The following is a 21,857-nucleotide window of genomic DNA, read 5'->3' as shown; positions in this document are numbered from 1 at the left end:
TTTTAAACTTTATTCTGTATTTCCTAGCACAAAATCTAAACCCTCACTTTGAAAAAGAAAACCCATTTTCTTTTTTTTTTTTTTGTGTGTGTTTTACATGTACATATATATATATTTTTTTTTAAACATCTTTATTGGAGCATAATTGCTTTACAATGGTATGTTAGTTTCAGCTTCACAACAAAATGAATCAGTTATATATATACATATGTTCCCATATCTCTTCCTGCTTGCGTCACCCTCCCTCCCACCCTCCCTATCCCACCCCTCCAGGCGGTCACAAAGCACCGAGCTGATCTCCCTGTGCTATGCGGCTGCTTCCCACTAGCTATCTACCTTACGTTTGGTAGTGTATACATGTCCATGCCTCTTTATTGCTTTGTCACCGTTTACCCTTCCCCCTCCCCATAGCCTCAAGTCCATTCTCTAGTAAGTCTGTGTCTTTATTCCTGTTTCACCCCTAGGTTTTTCATGACATTTTTTTTTTCTTAAATTCCATATATATGTGTTAGCATACGGTATTTGTCTCTCTCTTTCTGACTTACTTCACTCTGTATGACAGACTCTAGGTCTATCCACCTCATTACAAATAGCTCAATTTCATCTCTTTTTATGGCTGAGTAATATTCCATTGTATATATGTGCCACATCTTCTTTATCCATTCATCCGATGATGGACACTTAGGTTGTTTCCATCTCTGGGCTATTGTAAATAGAGCTGCAATGAACATTTTGGTACATGACTCTTTTTGAATTATGGTTTTCTCAGGGTATATGCCCAGTAGTGGGATTGCTGGGTCATATGGTAGTTCTATTTGTAGCTTTTTAAGGAACCTCCATACTGTTCTCCACAGTGGCTGTATCAATTTACATTCCCACCAACAGTGTAAGAGGGTTCCCTTTTCTCCACACCCTCTCCAGCATTTATTGTTTCTAGATTTTTTGATGATGGCCATTCTGACTGGTGTGAGATGATATCTCATTGTAGTTTTGATTTGCATTTCTCTAATGATTAGTGATGTTGAGCATTCTTTCATGTGTTTGTTGGCACTCTGTATATCTTCTTTGGAGAAATGTCTATTTAGGTCTTCTGCCCATTTTTGGATTGGGTTGTTCTTTTGTTATTAAGCTGCATGAGCTGCTTATAAATTTTGGAGATTAATCCTTTGTCAGTTGCTTCATTTGCAAATATTTTCTCCCATTCTGAGGGTTGTCTTTTGGTCTTCTTTATGGTTTCCTTTGCTGCGCAAAAGCTTTTAAGTTTCATTAGGTCCCATTTGTTTACTTTTGTTTTTATTTCCATTTCTCTAGGAGGTGGGTCAAAAAGGATCTTGCTGTGATTTATGTCATAGAGTGTTCTGCCTATGTTTTCCTCTAAGAGTTTGATAGTTTCTGGCCTTACATTTAGGTCTTTAATCCATTTTGAGCTTATTTTTGTGTATGGTGTTAGGGAGTGATCTAATCTCATACTTTTACATGTAGCTGTCCAGTTTTCCCAGCACCACTTATTGAATAGGCTGTCCTTTCTCCACTGTACATTTCTGCCTCCTTTGTCAAAGATAAGGTGACCATATGTGCGTGGGTTTATCTCTGGGCTTTCTATCCTGTTCCATTGATCTATATTTCTGTTTTTGTGCCAGTACCATACTGTCTTGATTACTGTAGCTTTGTAGTATAGTCTGAAGTCAGGAAGCCTGATTCCTCCAGCTCCATTTTTCATTCTCAAGATTGCTTTGGCTCTTCGGGGTCTTTTGTGTTTCCATACAAATTGTGAGATTTTTTGTTCTAGTTCTGTGAAAAATGCCAGTGGTAGTTTCATAGGGATTGCATTGAATCTGTAGATTGCTTTGGGTAGTAGAGTCATTTTCACAATGTTGATTCTTCCAATCCAAGAACATGGTATATCTCTCCATCTATTTGTATCATTTTTAATTTCTTTCATCAGTGTCTTATAATTTTCTGCATACAGGTCTTTTGTCTCCTTAGGTAGGTTTATTCCTAGGTATTTTATTCTTTTTGTTGCAATGGTAAATGGGAGTGTTTTCTTGATTTCACTTTCAGATTTTTCATCCTTAGTGTATAGGAATGCCAGAGATTTCTGTGCATTAATTTTGTATCCTGCTACTTTACCAAATTCATTGATTAGCTCTAGTAGTTTTCTGGTAGCATCTTTAGGATTCTCTATGTATAGTATCATGTCATCTGCAAACAGTGACAGCTTTACTTCTTCTTTTCCGATTTGGATTCCTTTTATTTCCTTTTCTTCTCTGATTGCTGTGGCTAAAACTTCCAAAACTATGTTGAATAAGAGTGGTGAGAGTGGGCAACCTTGTCTTGTTCCTGATCTTAGTGGAAATGCTTTCAGTTTTTCACCATTGAGGACGATGTTGGCTGTGGGTTTGTTATATATGGCCTTTATTATGTTGAGGAAAGTTCCCTCTATGCCTACTTTCTGCAGGGTTTTTATCATAAATGGGTGTTGAATTTTGTCAAAAGCTTTCTCTGCATCTATTGAGATGATCATATGGTTTTTCTCCTTCAATTTGTTAATATGGTGTATCACGTTGATTGATTTGCGTATATTGAAGAATCCTTGCATTCCTGGAATAAACCCCACTTGATCATGGTGTATGATCCGTTTAATGTGCTGTTGGATTCTGTTTGCTAGTATTTTGTTGAGGATCTTTGCATCTATGTTCATCAGTGATATTGGCCTGTAGTTTTCTTTCTTTGTGACATCCTTGTCTGGTTTTGGTATCAGGGTGATGGTGGCCTCGTAGAATGAGTTTGGGAGTGTTCCTCCCTCTGCTATATTTTGGAAGAGTCTGAGAAGGATAGGTGATAGCTCTTCTCTAAATGTTTGATAGAATTCGCCTGTGAAGCCATCTGGTCCTGGGCTTTTGCTTGTTGGAAGATTTTTAATCACAGTTTCAATTTCAGTGCTTGTGATTGGTCTGTTCATATTTTCTGTTTCTTCCTGATTCAGTCTTGGCAGGTTGTGCCTTTCTAAGAATTTGTCCATTTCTTCCACGTTGTCCATTTTATTGGCATAGAGTTGCTTGTAGTAATCTCTCATGATCTTTTGTATTTCTGCAGTGTCAGTTGTTACTTCTCCTTTTTCATTTCTAATTCTATTGATTTGAGTCTTCTCCCTTTTTTTCTTGATGAGTCTGGCTAATGGTTGATCAATTTTGTTTATCCTTTCAAAGAACCAGCTTTTAGTTTTATTGATCTTTGCTATCGTTTCCTTCATTTCTTTTTCATTTATTTCTGATCTGATTTTTATGATTTCTTTCCTCCTGCTAACTTTGGGGTTTTTTTGTTCTTCTTTCTCTAATTGCTTTAGGTGCAAGGTTAGGTTGTTTATTCGAGATGTTTCCTGTTTCTTAAGGTAAGATTGTATTGCTATAAACTTCCCTCTTAGAACTGCTTTTGCTGCATCCCATAGATTTTGAGTCGTCGTGTCTCCATTGTCATTTGTTTCTAGGTATTTTTTGATTTCCCCTTTGATTTCTTCAGTGATCACTTCGTTATTAAGTAGTGTATTGTTTAGCCTCCATGTGTTTGTATTTTTTACAGATCTTCTCCTGTGATTGATATCGAGTCTCATAGCGTTGTGGTCGGAAAGGATACTTGATACAATTTCAATTTTCTTAAATTTACCAAGGCTTGATTTGTGACCCAAGATATGATCTATCCTGGAGAATGTTCCATGAGCACTTGAGAAAAATGTGTATTCTGTTGTTTTTGGATGGAATGTCCTATAAATATCAATTAACTCCATCTCATTTAATGTATCATTTAAAGCTTGTGTTTCCTTATTTATTTTCATTTTGGATGATCTGTCCATTGGTGAAAGTGGGGTGTTAAAGTCCCCTACTATGAATGTGTTACTGTCGATTTCCCCTTTTATGGTTGTCAGTATTTGCCTTATGTATTGAGGTGCACCTATGTTGGGTGCATAAATATTTACAATTGTTATATCTTCCTCTTGGATCGATCCCTTGATCATTATGTAGTGTCCTTCTTTGTCTCTTCTAATAGTCTTTGTTTTAAAGTCTATTTTGTCTGATACGAGAATTGCTACTCCAGCTTTCTTTTGGTTTCCATTTGCATGAAATACCTTTTTCCATCCCCTTACTTTCAGTCTGTATGTGTCTCTAGGTCTGAAGTGGGTCTCTTGTAGACAGCAAATATATGGGTCTTGTTTTTGTATCCATTCAGCCAATCTGTGTCTTTTGGTGGGAGCATTTAGTCCATTTACATTTAAGGTAATTATCGATATGTGTGTTCCCATTCCCATTTTCTTAATTGTTTGGGGTTTGTTATTGTAGGTCTTTTCCTTCTTTTGTGTTTCTTGCCTAGAGAAGTTCCTTTAGCAGTTGTTGTAGAGCTGGTTTGGTGGTGCTGAACTCTCTCAGCTTTTGCTTGTCTGTAAAGGTTTTAATTTCTCCATCAAATCTGAATGAGATCCTTGCTGGGTAGAGTAATCTTGGTTGCAGGTTTTTCTCCTTCAACACTTTCAATATGTCCTGCCACTCCCTTCTGGCTTGCAGAGTTTCTGCTGAAAGATCAGCTGTTAACCTTATGGGGATTCCTTTGTGTGTTATTTGTTGTTTTTCCCTTGCTGCTTTTAATATGTTTTCTTTGTATTTAATTTTTGACAGTTTGATTAATATGTGTCTTGGCGTATTTCTCCTTGGATTTATCCTGTATGGGACTCTCTGTGCTTCCTGGACTTGATTAACTATTTCCTTTCCCATATTAGGGAAGTTTTCAACTATAATCTCTTCAAATATTTTCTCAGTCCCTTTCTTTTTCTCTTCTTCTTCTGGAACCCCTATAATTCGAATGTTGGTACGTTTAATGTTGTCCCAGAGGTCTCTGAGACTGTCCTCAGTTCTTTTCATTCTTTTTTGTTTATTCTGCTCTGCAGTAGTTATTTCCACTATTTTATCTTCCAGGTCACTTATCCGTTCTTCTGCCTCAGTTATTCTGCTATTGATCCCATCTAGAGTACTTTTAATTTCATTTATTGTGTTGTTCATCGTTGCTTGTTTCATCTTTAGTTCTTCTAGGTCCTTGTTAACTGATTCTTGCATTTTGTCCATTCTATTGTCCATTCTATCTCCAAGATTTCGGATCAACTTTACTATCATTATTCTGAATTCTTTTTCAGGTAGACTGCCTATTTCCTCTTCATTTGTTAGGTCTGATGGGTTTTTATCTTGCTCCTTCATCTGCTGTGTGTTTTTCTGTCTTTTCATTTTGCTTATCTTACTGTGTTTGTGGTCTCCTTTTTTGCAGGCTGAAGGTTCGTAGTTCCTGTTGTTTTTTGTGTCTGTCCCCAGTGGCTAAGGTTGGTTCAGTGGGTTGTGTAGGCTTCCTGGTGGAGGGTACTAGTGCCTGTGTTCTGGTGGATGAGGCTAGATCTTGTCTTTCTGGTGGGCAGGTCCACGTCTGGTGGTGTGTTTTGGGGTGTCTGTAGACTTATTATGATTTTGGGCCGCCTCTCTGCTAATGGGTGGGGTTGTGTTCCTGTCTTGCTAGTTGTTTGGCATAGGATGTCCAGCACTGTTGCTTGCTGGTCGTTGAGTGAAGCTGGGTGCTGGCATTGAGATGGAGATCTCTCGGAGATTTTTGCTGTTTGATATTATGTGCAGCTGGGAGGTCTCTTGTGGATCAGTGTCCTGAAGTTGGCTCTCCCACCTCAGAGGCACAGCACTGACTCCTGGCTGCAGCACCAAGCGCCTTTCATCCACAGGACTCCTTAATTTGGGATGATTCGTTGTCTATTCAGGTATTCCACAGATGCAGGGTATATCAAGTTGATTGTGGAGCTTTAATCCGCTGCTTCTGAGGCTGCTGGGAGAGATTTCCCTTTCTCTTCTTTGTTCTCACAGTTCCCAGGGGCTCAGCTTTGGATTTAGCCCCGCCTGTGCGTGTAGGTCGCCGGAGGGCGTCTGTTCTTTGCTCAGACAGGACGGGGTTAAAGGAGCCGCTGATTCAGAGGCTCTGGCTCACTCAGGCCCGGGGGTAGGGAGGGGCACGGAGTGTGGGGTGGGCCTGCGGCGGCAGAGGCCGGCGAGACGTTGCAGCCTGAGGCGCGCCTGTGCGTTCTCCCGGGGGAGTTGTCCCTGGATCCCGGGACCCTGGCAGTGGCGGGCTGCACAGGCTCCCCGGAAGGGCGTGTGGCTAGTGACCTGTGTTCACACACAGGCCTCCCGGTGGCGGCAGCAGCGGCTCTAGCGTCTCATGTCTGTCTCTGGGCTCCGCACTTTTAGCCGCGGCTCGCGCCCGTCCCTGGAGCTCTCTCAAGCAGCGTTCTTAATCCCCTCTCCTCGTGCACCAGGAAACAAAGAGGGACGTAAAAGTCTCTTGCCTCTTCGGCAGTTCCAAACTTCTCCCCGGACTCTCTCCCGGCTAGCCGCGGGCACTAACGCCCTGCAGGCTGTGTTCACGCCGCCAACCTCAGTCCTCTCCCGGCGCTCCGACAAAAGCCGGAGCCTCAGCTCCCAGTCCCGCCCGCCCGGGCGGGCGAGCAGACAAGCCTCTCGGCTGGCGAGTGCCGGTCGGCCCGATCCTCTGCGCTGGAATCTGTCAGCTTTGCCCTCCGCACCCCTGTTGCTGTGCTCTCCTCCGCGGCTCCCAAGCTCCCCCACTCCGCCTCCCGAAGTCTCCACCCGCGAAGGGGCTTCCTAGTGTGTGGACACTTTTCCTCCTTCACAGCTCTCTCCCGCTGGTGCAGGACCCGTCCCTATCCTTTTGTCTCTGTTTAGTTTTTTCTTTTGCCCTACCCAGGTACGTGGGGGGTTTCTTGCCTTTTGGGAGGTCTGAGGTCTTCTGCCAGCGTTCAGTAGATGCTCTGTAGGAGTTGTTCCACGCGTAGATGTATTTCTGGTGTATCTGTGGGGAGGAACGTGATCTCCGCGTCTTACTCTTCCGCCATCTTCCCGGAAGTGAGAAAACCCATTTTCTAGGCTGATTTTTTGTCAGTTGAATTTCATTCATTTGAATTTGAGCTTGATACAATAGACAACAAAAACAGCTGTGGAAAACAGTGTATACTTCCCTAAAGTATGAAAATTATTGGCAAAGGAATATGTCTTCACAGGTAATAGAAACCAAGAAGAGGAGTAATAATTTCCCCACAGAAATTTAAATTTACTTAGGTAATTAAAATGGTATTTCTTGACAATTATTCCAGTGTTTCAGGAAAGGCCTTTTCATATCTTTGCTTTAACATTTTTAATGTGTATGCTAACTTTTAATTTATTCAACTATTATATATTTTGTATGATTTATAGTCATGAATTATTTTGGTAAATTATCTTTAATCCGCAAATGTATAGGAAGTTTTGCTTTGGGATACCATTTTCAGTGTTGTCTAATAATTTCAGATTTTAAGAAATTGTGCTTTTTCCTCCACCTTAATTTATCTTAATTTATCTTTTAAAAATTAAACCTTAAAAACAGTAATTTTATGTCTAATATAATATGCAGTTTGATTTATGAAAATGTTGTTGTTGCGATACTTCTTTATCCTTTTTGCTACAATTTCATTTAAGTTTTTTCCTCTGTTTTATCTGCAGTGCCTTTGCTGCTGGGTTTCTAACCTCCAGCAGACTCACAGTATCCCCTTTCATTGTGAAATGCTTTCAGAGTTGTCTTTTTACTCACTTTTCCTTATTGGTGCCTTCTTCTGTAATGCTTTCCTTAGTCTGTCTCAATAAGATGATCTCTTCCCTATATTCTGCATCTCCCTTTGGGGTAGTGTAAGGAGTATAAGCTTTGAATTCAGATGGTATTCAAATCCAGTGTAACTCTTACCACTATTAGCTCAGTGATCTTGAATATTTACTAACCTCTCTGAAGATGTTTCCTTTTCTCGAAAAAGAGCCTAACTCATGGCTGTGCTGTTGTGAGGACTGAAGGAATCAAAGTGCCTAGTACACATTGTAAAGCAATTATACTCCAATAAAGTTGTTAAAAAAATAAAGTGCCTAGTACAACACCTATATCTATAGCCTGTAGATACAGAACTGTCGATGTCTATATCTAAACTATAGAACCTGGACTCAATAACAAGTTCCACTCCCTATACTACTAATTACCCATGGTCACTGATAATCAGTAGAACTGACCATTCAGGAGTGAATGCCAGTTACCTATGTGTCATTCTCAGGAACTTTGAAGAGCAGTAGCAGAAAAGATAAAAGCACTGACTGGGATCTTTACTACAGTAGTCATAGTCTTGGCAGACCACCTTCTAATATTCATGAGCACCCAAAATGAAGCATTATTTTGGCTAAGCATTTTTAATATGTTAAATATTCTTAGGATTAAGTACTTAAAGTGTGTCACGACTCTAAAATGTTTTCTAGTAAACCTCTTGCATGGTATATATGTTATATTCTTTTTCATTGGGACTTTTGGATTAATAATTTGAAACATCTGCTAACATGTCCAACATATTAATTTGTTAGGGGTGACTGACTAGGGGCTGATAATGCCAGTCATCCTTTTATGATGTCTGTTTTCTCATCTGTGAAATGAGGCATTGATCTCCAAGGATTCCAGTCCTGATGGGCTAGCTTATAATTTTATTTCATAATAATTTTTATAGTGGAACACTTTAGTATTTAATAAGTTTTGAAGTGCATTTGGTTGCTGTAGCCTCCAAACAAAAAAACAAAACTTTCACCATTGAAAAAAATAGAAATAAAAGGTAGAATTTGGGGAAATGTAGAACACTGAGGTTGGGATTTATATAATAGCAGTTTTGCTGTAATCCTTCTGTGCTTTAGAGGAGGTGATAAGTTGTACTAGCCACAGGTTTGGAGCAACATTGTGGTATTTTTATGGGCTCACAGCATGAAACCAGCAGCTACAAATCCTCCTTGTGGCTGAACCACAAGTCACAACTAATTATCTGGCTTTCAGTGGGAAAATCTGTAATCTATGAACTTTTAAAAACCCATATAGCCTCACCCCAGTGACCTATCAATATTGAAATAGTATTCTCACACTTGCCCACTTTGAGCAATATTTTATCAAATAGTTTCTTTAAAATCCCTGTAAATAAAGGTCAAAAAATGTTTTTATTTCTATGAGTAGGTTTAAGTATCTACTTCATAGGTCCTTAAATATTTTGAGATAAAATGCAGTCTGGCAGTTTATAAGGTGTTTCTCAAAGCCCTCTATGTTTTGTGTATTTTAGCAGTGTTATTTTTTAATTAAGAAATTTTTTTGAGTTGCTGTAGATGCATGTGCAGTTGAAAGAGATAATAAGGGCTCTTTCTTGCTGCATGCCCTTCACCCAGTTTCACAACCAGGAAATGGCCATTGATGCGATCTACTGATCTTAATCAAATTTTCCACTTCTACATGTATTCATTTTTGTGTATGTCTGTGCATATTTGGTTATTTGAAATTTTATTCTGTGTGTAGGTCTCTGTATCTCTCTCCACAGTCGATATATCAGTTCTACCATCACAAGGACCCCTCCTTTTATAATGACACCCACCTCTCTCTTGCCTGTTCCCCTAATCCCTGGCAACCACTAATCTCCATCTCTAAAATTTTTGTCATTTCAAGAGTTTGTATAAATGGAATCATACAGTATGTAACATTTGAGGTTGGCTTTTTTTTTTTTTCACTCAGCGTAATTAATTCCTTTGAGAGTCATCCAAATTGTTGCATGTACCAGTAGTTCATTCTTTTTTACTGCTGGGTTGTATTCTATGATATGGAATATACAGTTTGTTTAACCATTCACCCATTGAAGGGTATCTGGGTTCTTTCCAGTTTTTGGCTGTCACAAATAAAACTATTATGAATGTTCATATACAGGTTTTTGTGTGAACATGCCCAAAGGGTGCAATTTCTGGGTAATATGGTAATTGCATGTTTAGTTCTGTAAGTGGTATCAATGTTTTACTACTTCCAATGAAATACGATAACCTTACTTACGTTTAGGTTATTTTAACTTTCCCACTTTTTAAATATCATTGTCTTGATTATCAGATGGTGTCAGTTTTTAATCAAATATGATTTAGAAAACTCATGAGGCGGTAGTCTACTTTATCCATACTTCTGCTCTTTCCGTTGGTTCTTTATTCTGTCTTGATGTTTAAGGTTCCTTCTTTTATTATTTCCCTTTTGTTTAAAGAACTCCATTTAGCCATGCTTCAAAGGTAGGTCTGCTAGTGACAGATTCTTTAGTTTTCCCTCATTTGAGAATGTCTTTATTTCCACTTCATTCACGAGGGATAGTTTTGCCAGATTCACAACGTACAGCTTTCAGCCTTTGGGCAGGACTCCTGTTCAGTCCAGGAGAGAAATAAGCCTACCTGGGTAGGTTTCTATTCTGGATTGGGTGTCAGGAGATGCTGAGCCTGGGTCACCTTGTGCTGTTGGGTGGGGATTCTTCAGACTTCCTGCCTCTACATTATTCCTCCATTCCTGGGTCCTTAAGCAGTCTGCCTTCCTCTTTCCACCTTTCAGAGTCCTTTGGTTGCTATTTAGGTTATTTCCAGGGTTTATAGTTGCACTTAGCAGGGAAGAACCATAAATATGAATCTGTGCCATGTTATCTGGACCAGAAGTCCTCCTGTATTTTTTTTTGGATATATTTTCTTCTGGCTAGGCTTGTTGTTAGTATTTGTTTATGAAATATGTTTTAGGGTTATTTTAGCTCAATTGGATGAAAAGCTTTCTGTAAATTGGACAGTGCTAAAAAAGATTTCAAAATATTCAAATTTATTTTGCCATTATTTACAGAGCTTTTCCCCAACAAAGATGAAATCTTTCTAAGACATCAATTTTATAGCCTGCAAAATATTCCAGTTAATTCTTATTTGCTGGAACTAAATCGCTTCCTTCATTTGGGGTCTTAACAACAATAGTGACTCTTGTGTGTTGTTTTCTTTGTTACTAAATCCTCGGCTGCTGCAGCAGATGAGAAAGACTGATTCCACCTCTATCTTATGTTTGCATACACTCACATACAAAACTGAGTCTGGTCCTGAGTACCCTTACTGTCTACAGACTTTGCCATATTCCTACTGACCATATCAAAATATTTAGACATTAATGCCAGCCTGCAGATGTGACCTCATCATTTTGTCGTGAACATTTAACGTTGGGTAAGGAAGTAAATCAGTATTTTCCATGATGCTATTCATCTTTGAATGCACAGTACCTAGACCAAGTCCTCAAGAGTTTCATGGCTCTGCAGTGGGAAATAAAAATTACATAATTTTAAGGATTCAGTAATGGAGAGGAAGGTGGGTATTCTGGTACTTACACATGTATAGAAATAATTTTCCAAAAGTTTCATATATTTTTTCCAGAATTTTTCATCTAGGCATAAATTAATATGTTTGAGAGTCAAAATGTTGAACCCATAAGTTAATCTTTGTATTTGATTTTTTCAGTTTTACTCCGCATTATTTTCATAAACTGGCAAAGTACTTTTAAGTTGTTGGTATTTGTACACTGCTTTATGTAACATTCTCCTAAATTATGTATTTGTATGTTAGTTTTGTTCATATGGTAAGTTCAAGGAGTGAAAGATCTCTGAGGGCTTCCCTGGTGGCGCAGTGGTTGCGAGTCCGCCTGCCGATGTGGGGGACGTGGGTTCTGCCCCGGTCCGGGAGGATCCCGCGTGCCGCGGAGCAGCTGGGCCCGTGAACCATGGCCGTTGGGCCTGCGCGTCCAGAGCCTGTGCTCCGCAACGGGAGAGGCCACAACAGTGAGAGGCCCACATACCGCAGGAAAAAAAAAAAAAAAAATCTCTGAAATTAGTGTTTTTTAATGTGAAAAATAACATTACAATTTAATTGTTTTCACTTTGGTTTAGATTTTTTGTGTATAAGCTTCTCCTAAATCAGACCCTACCCTCCCACCCCCCAACAAATTGAGCAGTCATCTTACTAATATTTTGGAAATGCTTTTTGACTGCTACATCTTAAAGTTGTACTATATCCTTTGTGTAATTTATGTGATTCATTTATCATGGAATCTTGGTAGAACTGAAAGTGATTCAAGGGACTGTCTGTTTCAACTTAATTGCCTTTGGTAATTTGCTGTAACTAATATGGTAAAAGTAGTAAGACATATCTGAAAATATTCTTGAAATTCTAACTTAACTAGATTAAAGGTTTTGTGTTTATGAAGAAAATGGAAGAAGAGTAAATATAGCATACAGTTTGGATTAAAGAATTGAATTAAATATGTGAGAGTATTTGAATCACAGGAAAGTAGAAGTTATAAGAAATAGTATAAGGAAATACCAGTGGGAAAGTAAAATGTAAGTAATGTCTTCTATATTAAAAGAAAAAGAACGACTAAAGAAATCTATTTTTAATAATAAAGGGAGATTAATCTGTGAGTTTCAAATGTCTATTACTAACCTACTTTAGCAAATGAATTCCTGGTAGAAAGATAGAAAGGAATGAAGTTAATGAGTGTATTTTGTCATAGGAGACGATGTCACCTCTTTTCTATGTAGCCTCCCATTCATTAAACTTTCAGACCTACTTTCTCATCATGATCCCTACCTGTTTCTAAACTGGGAAGGAAAATGAGTTTGTCCTGACTTGCAGCAGTACTCAGTTTCCCCCAAAGATTCCATTATTCCTTGGCTGTTCATCCTGTTCTGTGTCTCATCCCTTCATAGTAAAGGTCTCAAGCCACTCAGCTTGTGAGAGATAGGAGCTCAGGGCCTCCATTCTGTCATTACTAAGTGAGCCCTTCTTTAAATCTCTTTTTAATTCTCTTTTGTCTGCATGAAGACACCATCATTTTTCTTTCTCTTTAGTTTGCTTCATGTATCTCATTTTGTCCTTAGACTTTTAACCTTCCCATATTCTTCTGTTTTAGATGTATCCCTCCTAAACAATATATAGTTGGATTTATTTTTTCAGTCAGTTAATCTTTGCCTTTTATTTGCAAAAGTTAGTTAACTTTTAATATAATTACTAATGTAATTTTGTTTATATCTATTATCTTGTTTTATACTTTATATTTGTCTTACCTATTTTTGTTTCTTCTTACTTTCTTTTGGATTTTTCTAGTTCAGGTTTCCCCTTCTAATTTAGAAGTACATACACTTGTTTCTATTCTCTTAGTTGTTACTATAACTATTATAACATTCATACTTATCAAAGTCAAAATTTAGTGAGTACTTTTATTCTCTCAGATACCATAGGACCTTGGACATTTTAACTTCATTTTGTCCACTCCCAATTTAGGTATTACTGTTTTTGTGCACTTTAATCCTATTTTTAAACCCATAATATAGTATTGTTATCACCTAAACAGGCAAATTAATCTAGATTTACCATCACATTTACCAGTTTCTTTGTTCTTCATTCCTTCTTGCACTTCAGACCTTCCAACTTGGATTCCTTTACTTTTCACCTGGAGGTAATTTTAGGAGTTTGAGTGAATAGGGATCTTTTGATAGCAAACCTTTGGTTGTTCTTAGTTTGGAAATGTGCCTTTTATTTCATTCTCAGTCTTAAACGATTGTTTTTTCTGGCCATACGGTTCTGAGTTAACAGTTACTTTCTTCAGTATGTTGAAAATACACCACTATTTTATGTCTTTCATCGTTGTTCTTTTTTTGTTTGTTTTTTTTAGAGAATACTTTATTAGTTTCTGTAATCAAACCGATGTAGATAAGACCTTACATATTTAATACAGTGCATTACCCCTGTACAAATGGAAAAAATTATGTTTAACATTTCTAGACCAATACGGCTGTTGATTTCTGTACAATGCCAACCCAACACGGTACAACTGGGATACTTCTCCAAAGTTGACAGCACAGCTAAAGTTTCCAGAAATTCAAATTATATATATATGTAGATAGATAGATTTATTTATTTATATAAAAAGACCAATAGCCGTATGTTATGCATCAATAGCAGCAACAGCTTTTCCAGGTTCTGCAGGCACTTGAACAAAATTAGAGAGACATCCAGCACACTCCATTAAAAATAAAAAGTAAAAAAACAAAACCTGAGAAAACAGCAAATTCTGTTACTGTTGTGGTACCTGGCACCATTTTTTTTTTTAATTAGCTTTTCAATTATCATCTGTCATCGTTGTTCTTAGAACAGGTGTCAGTCCAGTTGCCATTCCTGTGAAGATAATCTGTTTTTCCTTTTCTAGCTACTTTTAAGAACTTTTTATCTTTGGTGTTCTGTACTTTCACTATGATGTGTCTAGGTATGGATTTCTTTTGATTTCTCCTTGTTTATATTTATTTGGTCCTTTAATTCTGTGATTTGGTGTTTTTTATCTTTTTGAATGAATTTTCATCCATTGTCTTTTCAGATATTACTTCTGCCCTTTTCTTTCCATCTCTGTTTTCCTTCTTGATCTTTGATTAGGAATATGTTAGATCTTCTCACTTTGTCTTTTCTATTTTTTAACCTCTTTCATATTTTCTCTTTTAACCTCTTTAGTTTGCATTCTGTATCATTTCTTCAGAACTATCCTCATATTCCTTAATTTTCTCTACATCTGGGTCTAATCTGCCATATAACTTTTAATTTGTTATATTTTTCATACAGGTTTTATTGGTCAACTCATTTTTTTAATCTACATCATTTCCTGGTGAAATTGACACATTGAGTGTTTCTCCAAAGTAATTTATATATGAGCACGTTACTTTTCTTGACCTGTTCAGAAGTATTTTTTTAATTAAAATATAGTTGGTTTATAATATTATGTTAGTTTCAGGTGTAGAACATGGTGATTTAATATTTTGGGGTGTTATACTCCATTTAAAGTTATTATAAAATATTGGCTATATTCCTTGTGCTGTACAATATATCCTGTTGTTTATTTTTTATTTATTTTATACATAGTAGTTTTTACCTTTTAATTCTCTACTCTTGTCCCTCCCCTCTTCTCTCTCCCCCCACAGGTAACCAATAGTTTGTTGTCAATATTTATAAATCTCATAAAGATATTTTAAATCTGCAGATAGTTTTATTTTTTATTTTCTAAACTAGCATGGCTCATTATTCAGAAAGCTATAGGATATATATATATGTGAAACTGTTTTCAGATAAAATATAGTGAGTTTTCAGTAAATTAATAGGCTGTTAGAAAAGAAACCTATTCATTAAATTTGAAATTAAAAAATAGTGCTAATACATGGTAATAATATAAATAGTAGCTCATATTATTGAATACTAACTGTGTTACAGGCACTGTGTTAAGTTGCTTTACAGATGACCTCATTTAATGAGCACAATACTATTTCAGACATTTTTCTTTTTTTTTTTTTTTTGCGGTACGTGGGCCTGCCACCGCTGCGGCCCCTCCCGCTGCAGAGCACAGGCTTCGGACGCGCAAGCCCAGTGCCCACGGCCCACGGGCCCAGCCGCTCCGCGGCACGTGGGATCCTCCCTGACCGAGACACGAACCCGCGTTCCCGCATCGGCAGGCGGACTCTCAACCACTGTGCCACCAGGGAAGCCCTATTTAACAAATTTTTAACAGCCAACTTAATTTTCTGTTTCATTTAACTTAACTCCTAAACTAGGTAAATGGGAGCACATTTATAAAAATGCTGAGTAACTTGACATGTTTTTACCTTTTCATCAACTTTACTCATATGTGCATATAAAACATTACTAAGAAAATCATTAACAGAATGACAGCTGGACAGCTACACCTCCACAGTACTTACAGCACATACCAGATTTCCAAGTTAATGGGTAAGGATCCCTTGGTCCTGTTGGCTGGAGGCACACTGACAGGTCTGTTCTCTTGAACACTCCCTTTTTTACAGATCATCCTCATTCTTTTAACACATTCTTTATTCAGGCAAGATTATAATACAACTTATTAGAAGTTAGCTCTCAGCTATGATCGCATTTTAGTCATGCTTTTCATAAGTTTGGGAATTGTAGTTAGGAGACCTAAATCCTAGTCAAGTAAGTTTCTGTCATTATCTAGTCATTATCACTTTGGACAAGTCACTGAACATCTCGATTTCTACATTGGTTAAATTAATTATCTGAATCTAGCAAGTTTTTTAATGCTGAGGTTGGCAAACTTTTTCAGTAAAAGGCCCACATAGTCAATATTTTAGGCTTTGCAGTCCAAGAGGCAAAATGGAGGATAGGATATAAGTATGTGTATAAGTAAGAGAGAAAACTCTTGTCTCAGTCCACCTTGTTTGCCTATGATGGGTCATCCCATTTTGTGGGCATGTTTTTCACTCATTTGCCATCAGCTGAAGACATTCTTGGGACAAAGAGGGAAGGGGCTTGGCAGGCAGGACAGGCAGAGTGACCACTGTGGTCAGTTTCACTCTTTGCCACAGTGGCATTCGTGTCCCTGTGCCCTCTTCTTTCCCCCTGAAGAATCCAGCTTTCTCATCAAATTTCAAAGGATTGGTAGTATACAGACCATATTCTGTGATATCCCCCCCTTAAAAAAAAAATCAAAAAAATACTAGAGGAACTTTATGAGTTGAAAATTAAAGAAGAATTCTAAAATAGCTTGGGGGCCAAAGAAAAAATTAAAATGGAAATTAGAGTATAAAACTATTTCCAAGGTAATAGAGTAAAACAATAGAATGAAAAAATATTATAATTCATACCTTTTTTCTATCTTTTTCAAGTGTTTTCTCGAATGTCTACATCTCAGTGGGGATTAATTTTTTTTTTGGCTGCACCCCACGGCATGTGTGACATTAGTTCCCCCACCTGGGATCAAACCCACACCCCCTGCGTTGGAAGTACAGAGTCTTAAAAATATTATAGTCCTCAAAATATTATAATTCAGTTCAATAAAAGGCAAAGGAGGGCTTCCCTGGTGGCGCAGTGGTTGAGAGTCCACCCCTGCCGATGCAGGGGACACGGGTTCGTGACCCGGTCTGAGAAGATCCCACATGCCGCGGAGCAGCTGGGTCCGTGAGCCATGGCCGCTGAGCCTGCGCGTCCGGAGCCTGTGCTCCGCAACGGGAGAGGCCAAAATAGTGAGAGGCCCGCATACCGCAAAAAAAGAAGGCAAGAAAGGAATAAGACACATAGAAGGAGAAATAGAAAGCTTGACATAATGGTAGAAATAAAATTTTAGAATATCTTTACAGTGAAAGCAAGTGGAGTATATAGTCCAGCCAAAAGGACTGTTGTTAGACTGACTATAAAAAGAAAATCACACTACATGTTGTTTATGTGAGCACTGTCTAAAGTTAAGAAAATACAAAACCTGAAAGTAAAATGATGAAAAGTACATAGGAAAAAAGATAAGCACCTAAAAGAATGCTGATATAGGTATATTAATACTAGAAAAAAACACACTTTAAGGCAAAGCCATTACTTTTGAAAAAAAAGGACCATTAGATAATAATGAAAAGATTTAATTTGTCAGCAAAACATAATTTTAAATTTATGCATCAAATAACATAGATTCAAAAATACAAAGCAAAAACTAACAATTATAAAGAGAAAAAGGCAAACTTCTTATAAGGGGATAATTTTAGTACCTCTCTCAAGTAGATAAAAAATGTTTATAAGATTTCAACAACACAAACAAGCTTGATCTAATAAATATATGTAGAATGGAGAGTGTAACGTTAAGCTTCAAAATACATGTTCTTTTCAACACATAGAACATCTATAAAAAGTGTTTCGGGACTTCCCTGGTGGTGCAGTTGTTAAGAATCCGCTTGCCAGTGCAGGGGACGTTGGTTCAAGCCCTTGTCCGAGAAGATCCCACATGCCGCGGAGCAACCGCACCACAACTACTGAGCCTTTGCTCTAGAGCACACGAACCATGACTACGGAAGCCCGCGTGCCTAGAGCCCGTGCTCCGCAACAAGAGAAGCCACTGCAATGAGAAGCCTGCTCATCGCAATAAAGAGTAGCCCCCGCTCGCAGCAACTAGAGAAATCCTGTGCACAGCAACAAAGACCCAGTGCAGCAAAAAATAAATAAATTTACTTAAAAAAAAGTTTCAAGACATTTTTGTCTTAAAAGACAAAAATGTAATTTGTAATATTAGAAATTAAAAGTCTTAGCCTTTTGAATGCAGAGCTTCATATTTCGATCTATTGATACAAAATGTTTTTCTAATTGAAAAAATGTTTTATATTTGCTAAATGTAGTATTTTCTATACATAAAATACTGTGGTAATCTATCCATGTGTTCATTTTAAAAAATTGTTTATAAAGTAATGACAGCTGACTGAACACTGCATAACAGTTTTCCCTGTGAAATTGTAATGGGAGGGAGTTCCCTGGTGGTCTAGTGGTTAGGATTTGGTGCTTTCACTGCCATGCCCGGGTTCGATCCCTGGTCAGGGAACAGATCTTGCAAGCTGCGTGGCGCAGCCAAAATAATAATAATAATAAAATTTAAAAATTGTAATGGGAAACATGGTGGAGTCTTTGCAGCATAATAAAATTGGGAGAAGAGAATGGGCTACTCAAAGAATTTCACCTCTTGGGTCAGCTTTCTTTCTTGGATTTCAGAGCATTTAACACTTTTGTTGGCCTTATGCATGTGAAATTATTTTGATTTTGACCTGTCAAAATACACTTTTGCTTTTGCCAGTATTAATCCACCCGGTGTTTTCCTGACTACCTAGTTGGTGATCAGTTTTAAAAGAAGACTAAGTCCAGGTCTGAAGGATGTATTTCTTACCTAACCAGATACCCAACTCTGAAAAAGGCCCACTTTCACATTTTAACTGCTCAATTCTCAAGGGAGTACAGATTTGCTATTCTGAGCTGTTTAGATAGAAACTTCATAAATTTTTTATAGAGAGAAAGAATGTCCTTTGTTTATAGTTTTTAAAGGTTAGCAGTCATGTGTGTGTCATTAAATGAAATAAATTTGTCTCTAGTGGAGTCCTTAAAGGTTGATCATTGGTTTAACTAAGACTTTAAGCATATGTACAAATTTGTATATACAAATTTCAAAGTAGTCATATTCTTTGCAGATGTCCTTGTGAATTCAGTTATATATCTTTATCAAAGTATAAAATGTTTCAGAAACAAGGGCATCATGTAATCTGATTAAACCATTTTCTCATAAAAATGCTTTCTTATTTTTAGATTACCTCTTTAGTGACTCTTCAGCTATTAACCCTGGTTGGCCATGACGATCAGCTTGATGGACCAAAATACAAATGCACAGTATCTCTGGACTTCATCAGAGCTATTGCTAGGTAAGTGTAGAATAATTGTTAACTTAAATGTCTTGAATTATGTAAATGATATACTAAATATAAAAATTAATCTTTCTAATGTAATGTCGTTAGTCATTTAAGCAAGAAAAGGTCATTTTAGTGCCAAGAATGCATAAGTTTCACTGTAGAATGAACCCTCTCATCAAATTTACAAATGACATAAAATTGGGAGAATTAGCTAACATGTTATATGGCAAAAAATCAAGATTCTGAGAGACCTTAACAGACTGGAATAATGGTCACATAGTAGCAAGGTAGGATTTAATGGGCAGTTGACTACTAAAACCTAGTATGTACTGTAGTGTATACAGAAGTCAAAATACAATTACACGTGAAACTTATATAATGTTAAAAACCATTGCTACCTCAGTTAAAAAAACAAAAAACCTCATAGGTACTAAAACAAGATGGAAGAGACCTGGCTTAAGTTCTAAGTATTTTAGATGACTGCAGGGTTTTAAAAGTCTTGGTGTCTTGTTCAAGGGATATAATAGGTCTACTATGTGTTGCCATAGGCAGATCAAATGTGGTATGCTATGCTGTGCTTGGAGTTTTAAAAGGGGGCATTAATGAATGGGTACATGCTGAGGGGGCAGGAGGAGAGTAGTAGAATGAGGAACCGTGTCACATCTGTGAGTGAGGGGCAAGGTGTGAGAGAAAAGGCTTAGGAAGGATATGGTAACTACCTCAAGTATTTCAGAGGCTGTCATGTGCAAAATGGATGAAACTAATTCTCGATAATTCTAGAGCATTAGAAATTCAAGGGAGGAAAGTATGTCTGTCAAAATGAAAGCTATCTAAAAATGTAACGAGTTTCCTCATGAAGAGGTGTACTTGCTGTTAGGCAAAATGTTCCAGCCATTATGGTTGCAACTGGATAACAGTTTGTCAAGACTTGTAGTAGAAGAGGTAGTGTGTGGGTAGCCTGGTAGGTGGAACAAGACAAGCCATAATGCAGTGTCTTCCCAACCTTTTTGAATATGATGATTCCATTTTAAAATCCTTTTAAAATTAATCATGGAAGTATTTTTGTATATTTCAAAATTAATAATATATAGGCATGGAACATTATTCAGCCTAAAACCAGTGCTTGACATAGGTATGGATTTGCAGATCTCCTCTAATGAATTTTACAGTTTCTTGAAGTTTCTGAAGTCCACAGGTTGGCAGCCTCTGCCCCAAAGTCTCTTCTGAATTAAAAGTTCTGTGATACTGTGAAGCAGGTATTGAGACATTTTGATGACATGTAGACTCTGAAACTTGAAATGAGGGTTTTGAAATGTGTTGTTATGATAAAACTGGGCAAACTTTTACACTGAGGAAATTGAGCAGAAACTTTTTTGGAATGCATTCCACATGACCATAAAGCAGGAACTTTCTGTTTCTAAATAATGGTATTTAAAACTCTGTATCTTAAGAGCCTCTGTCAAAGGCATAACTTTTGAATGCTGAATGTTTACTTCAGGGATTTTGTCATGACTGTGTATGTGTTGAGTTCTGCCCCATCATAATCACATACAGGACAGGTTTGTGAGTGCCCCATATGATGAATATGCAGTGAACCGAACTGAACTGTATGTTGCTTAATCCACAGCATCATTGATATTAAACACTTCCAGAGAAGTGCACTTCCATTTACAACCTCAGAAGGGAGCAGGAATTGTAGACCTGGAATTTTGCCGTAGAACTTGGGAACTCTAACTTGCTTTGTTACATGTGTTTACTCTTTCTTACTTTCCATGGGCAGTGTCCAAAGAATAGTCACCTCCCTCTTTCCACATCTGCCCTCATCCACCTTCTCATCCCAGTGATGTTTTTGTACTTCTTTTCTGATGGTTTAACCTGCCATTTTTTCCCTCCTTCCCCCATCCTTCTATCTTTCCCTAATATTCTCTGTCACTGCCTTAATGAAAACCTGATTCTTACCTGGAGATACTTTCCCTAGAGTTATCTCTACTGGTAGCTTCTTACTTTCTCAAACCCCAGTCCCTCAGGGTTGGATGCTCTTTAAGTGCTATCCTTTTTTCTTGGTGCCATTTCTAGATTGTTACTTTCCCCCAGTTTCTTGTGAAAATGGGGGTTTCTTTGAGACTCTTGCAATCTGGCTCAATTTTCCTCTTCTCCTTATGACTGATTATCTTCTACCAGCCTCCCAGCCATTCCACCTCATGTACTGAACAGTAGAGCATGTGGTTCATAGGTTTCTTTTCAACCTAGATTCTTGACTCTGTTCAAACCACAAGTCCTAATGTCTGTATTCACTCTGTTCAGTATTCACTGTTTCACAGAGCTAAATCGAGACTATCAGTTGAGAACTTCTTCAGCTACCTACATTGGTGCCCATCTTCTGTCTTTCCTTTATCAGTAGGTTGGGATTCTCTTACTGTCTAAGGTGGATTCTTCCACTTCTGCTCTGAATTCCATCTCCTCTCTTTCACCAGAACCTTTTGCAGTCCTCAGACTATCTGTTCTGTTCTTTCAGGCACCCAACACGGTTGACCTCTCTCTCTCTCTGTCTCTCAGAACTCTCTTCCCCTAGAGCCCATGATTCCAGTCTTCTGGTTTTCATATTTATTCTTTGGCTGTTTCTTCTAAAGCTCATTTGCCAGCATATCCTATCCACCTGACCTTT

At 37.8% G+C, this 21,857-nt stretch overlaps 2 protein-coding genes across 4 annotated transcripts in view; both read left to right on the top strand.

Annotated features, from left to right (window-relative positions):
- The window catches only part of LOC117203713 (uncharacterized), a 1,186,790-nt gene that overhangs the window by 769,607 nt on the left and 395,326 nt on the right, over window positions 1-21,857 (top strand). The gene's annotated exons all lie outside the window — the stretch shown is intronic.
- Window positions 1-21,857, top strand: part of ORC5 (origin recognition complex subunit 5) — a 78,755-nt gene that overhangs the window by 50,275 nt on the left and 6,623 nt on the right. For 2 of the 3 annotated variants that reach the window (XM_004263376.3, XM_033439499.2), the window contains one exon: window positions 19,092-19,204. The exons of the other annotated variant lie outside the window; for it this stretch is intronic. In XM_004263376.3, the coding sequence (XP_004263424.1) occupies window positions 19,092-19,204 (113 nt within the window). The remainder of the gene's footprint in view (window positions 1-19,091; window positions 19,205-21,857) is intronic. 3 annotated transcript variants of the gene reach the window in all.

Source organism: Orcinus orca, chromosome 9, assembly GCF_937001465.1.
Source record: "Orcinus orca chromosome 9, mOrcOrc1.1, whole genome shotgun sequence".
NCBI lineage: Eukaryota > Metazoa > Chordata > Mammalia > Artiodactyla > Delphinidae > Orcinus > Orcinus orca.
This window is presented reverse-complemented; position numbering and strand designations above follow the sequence as displayed.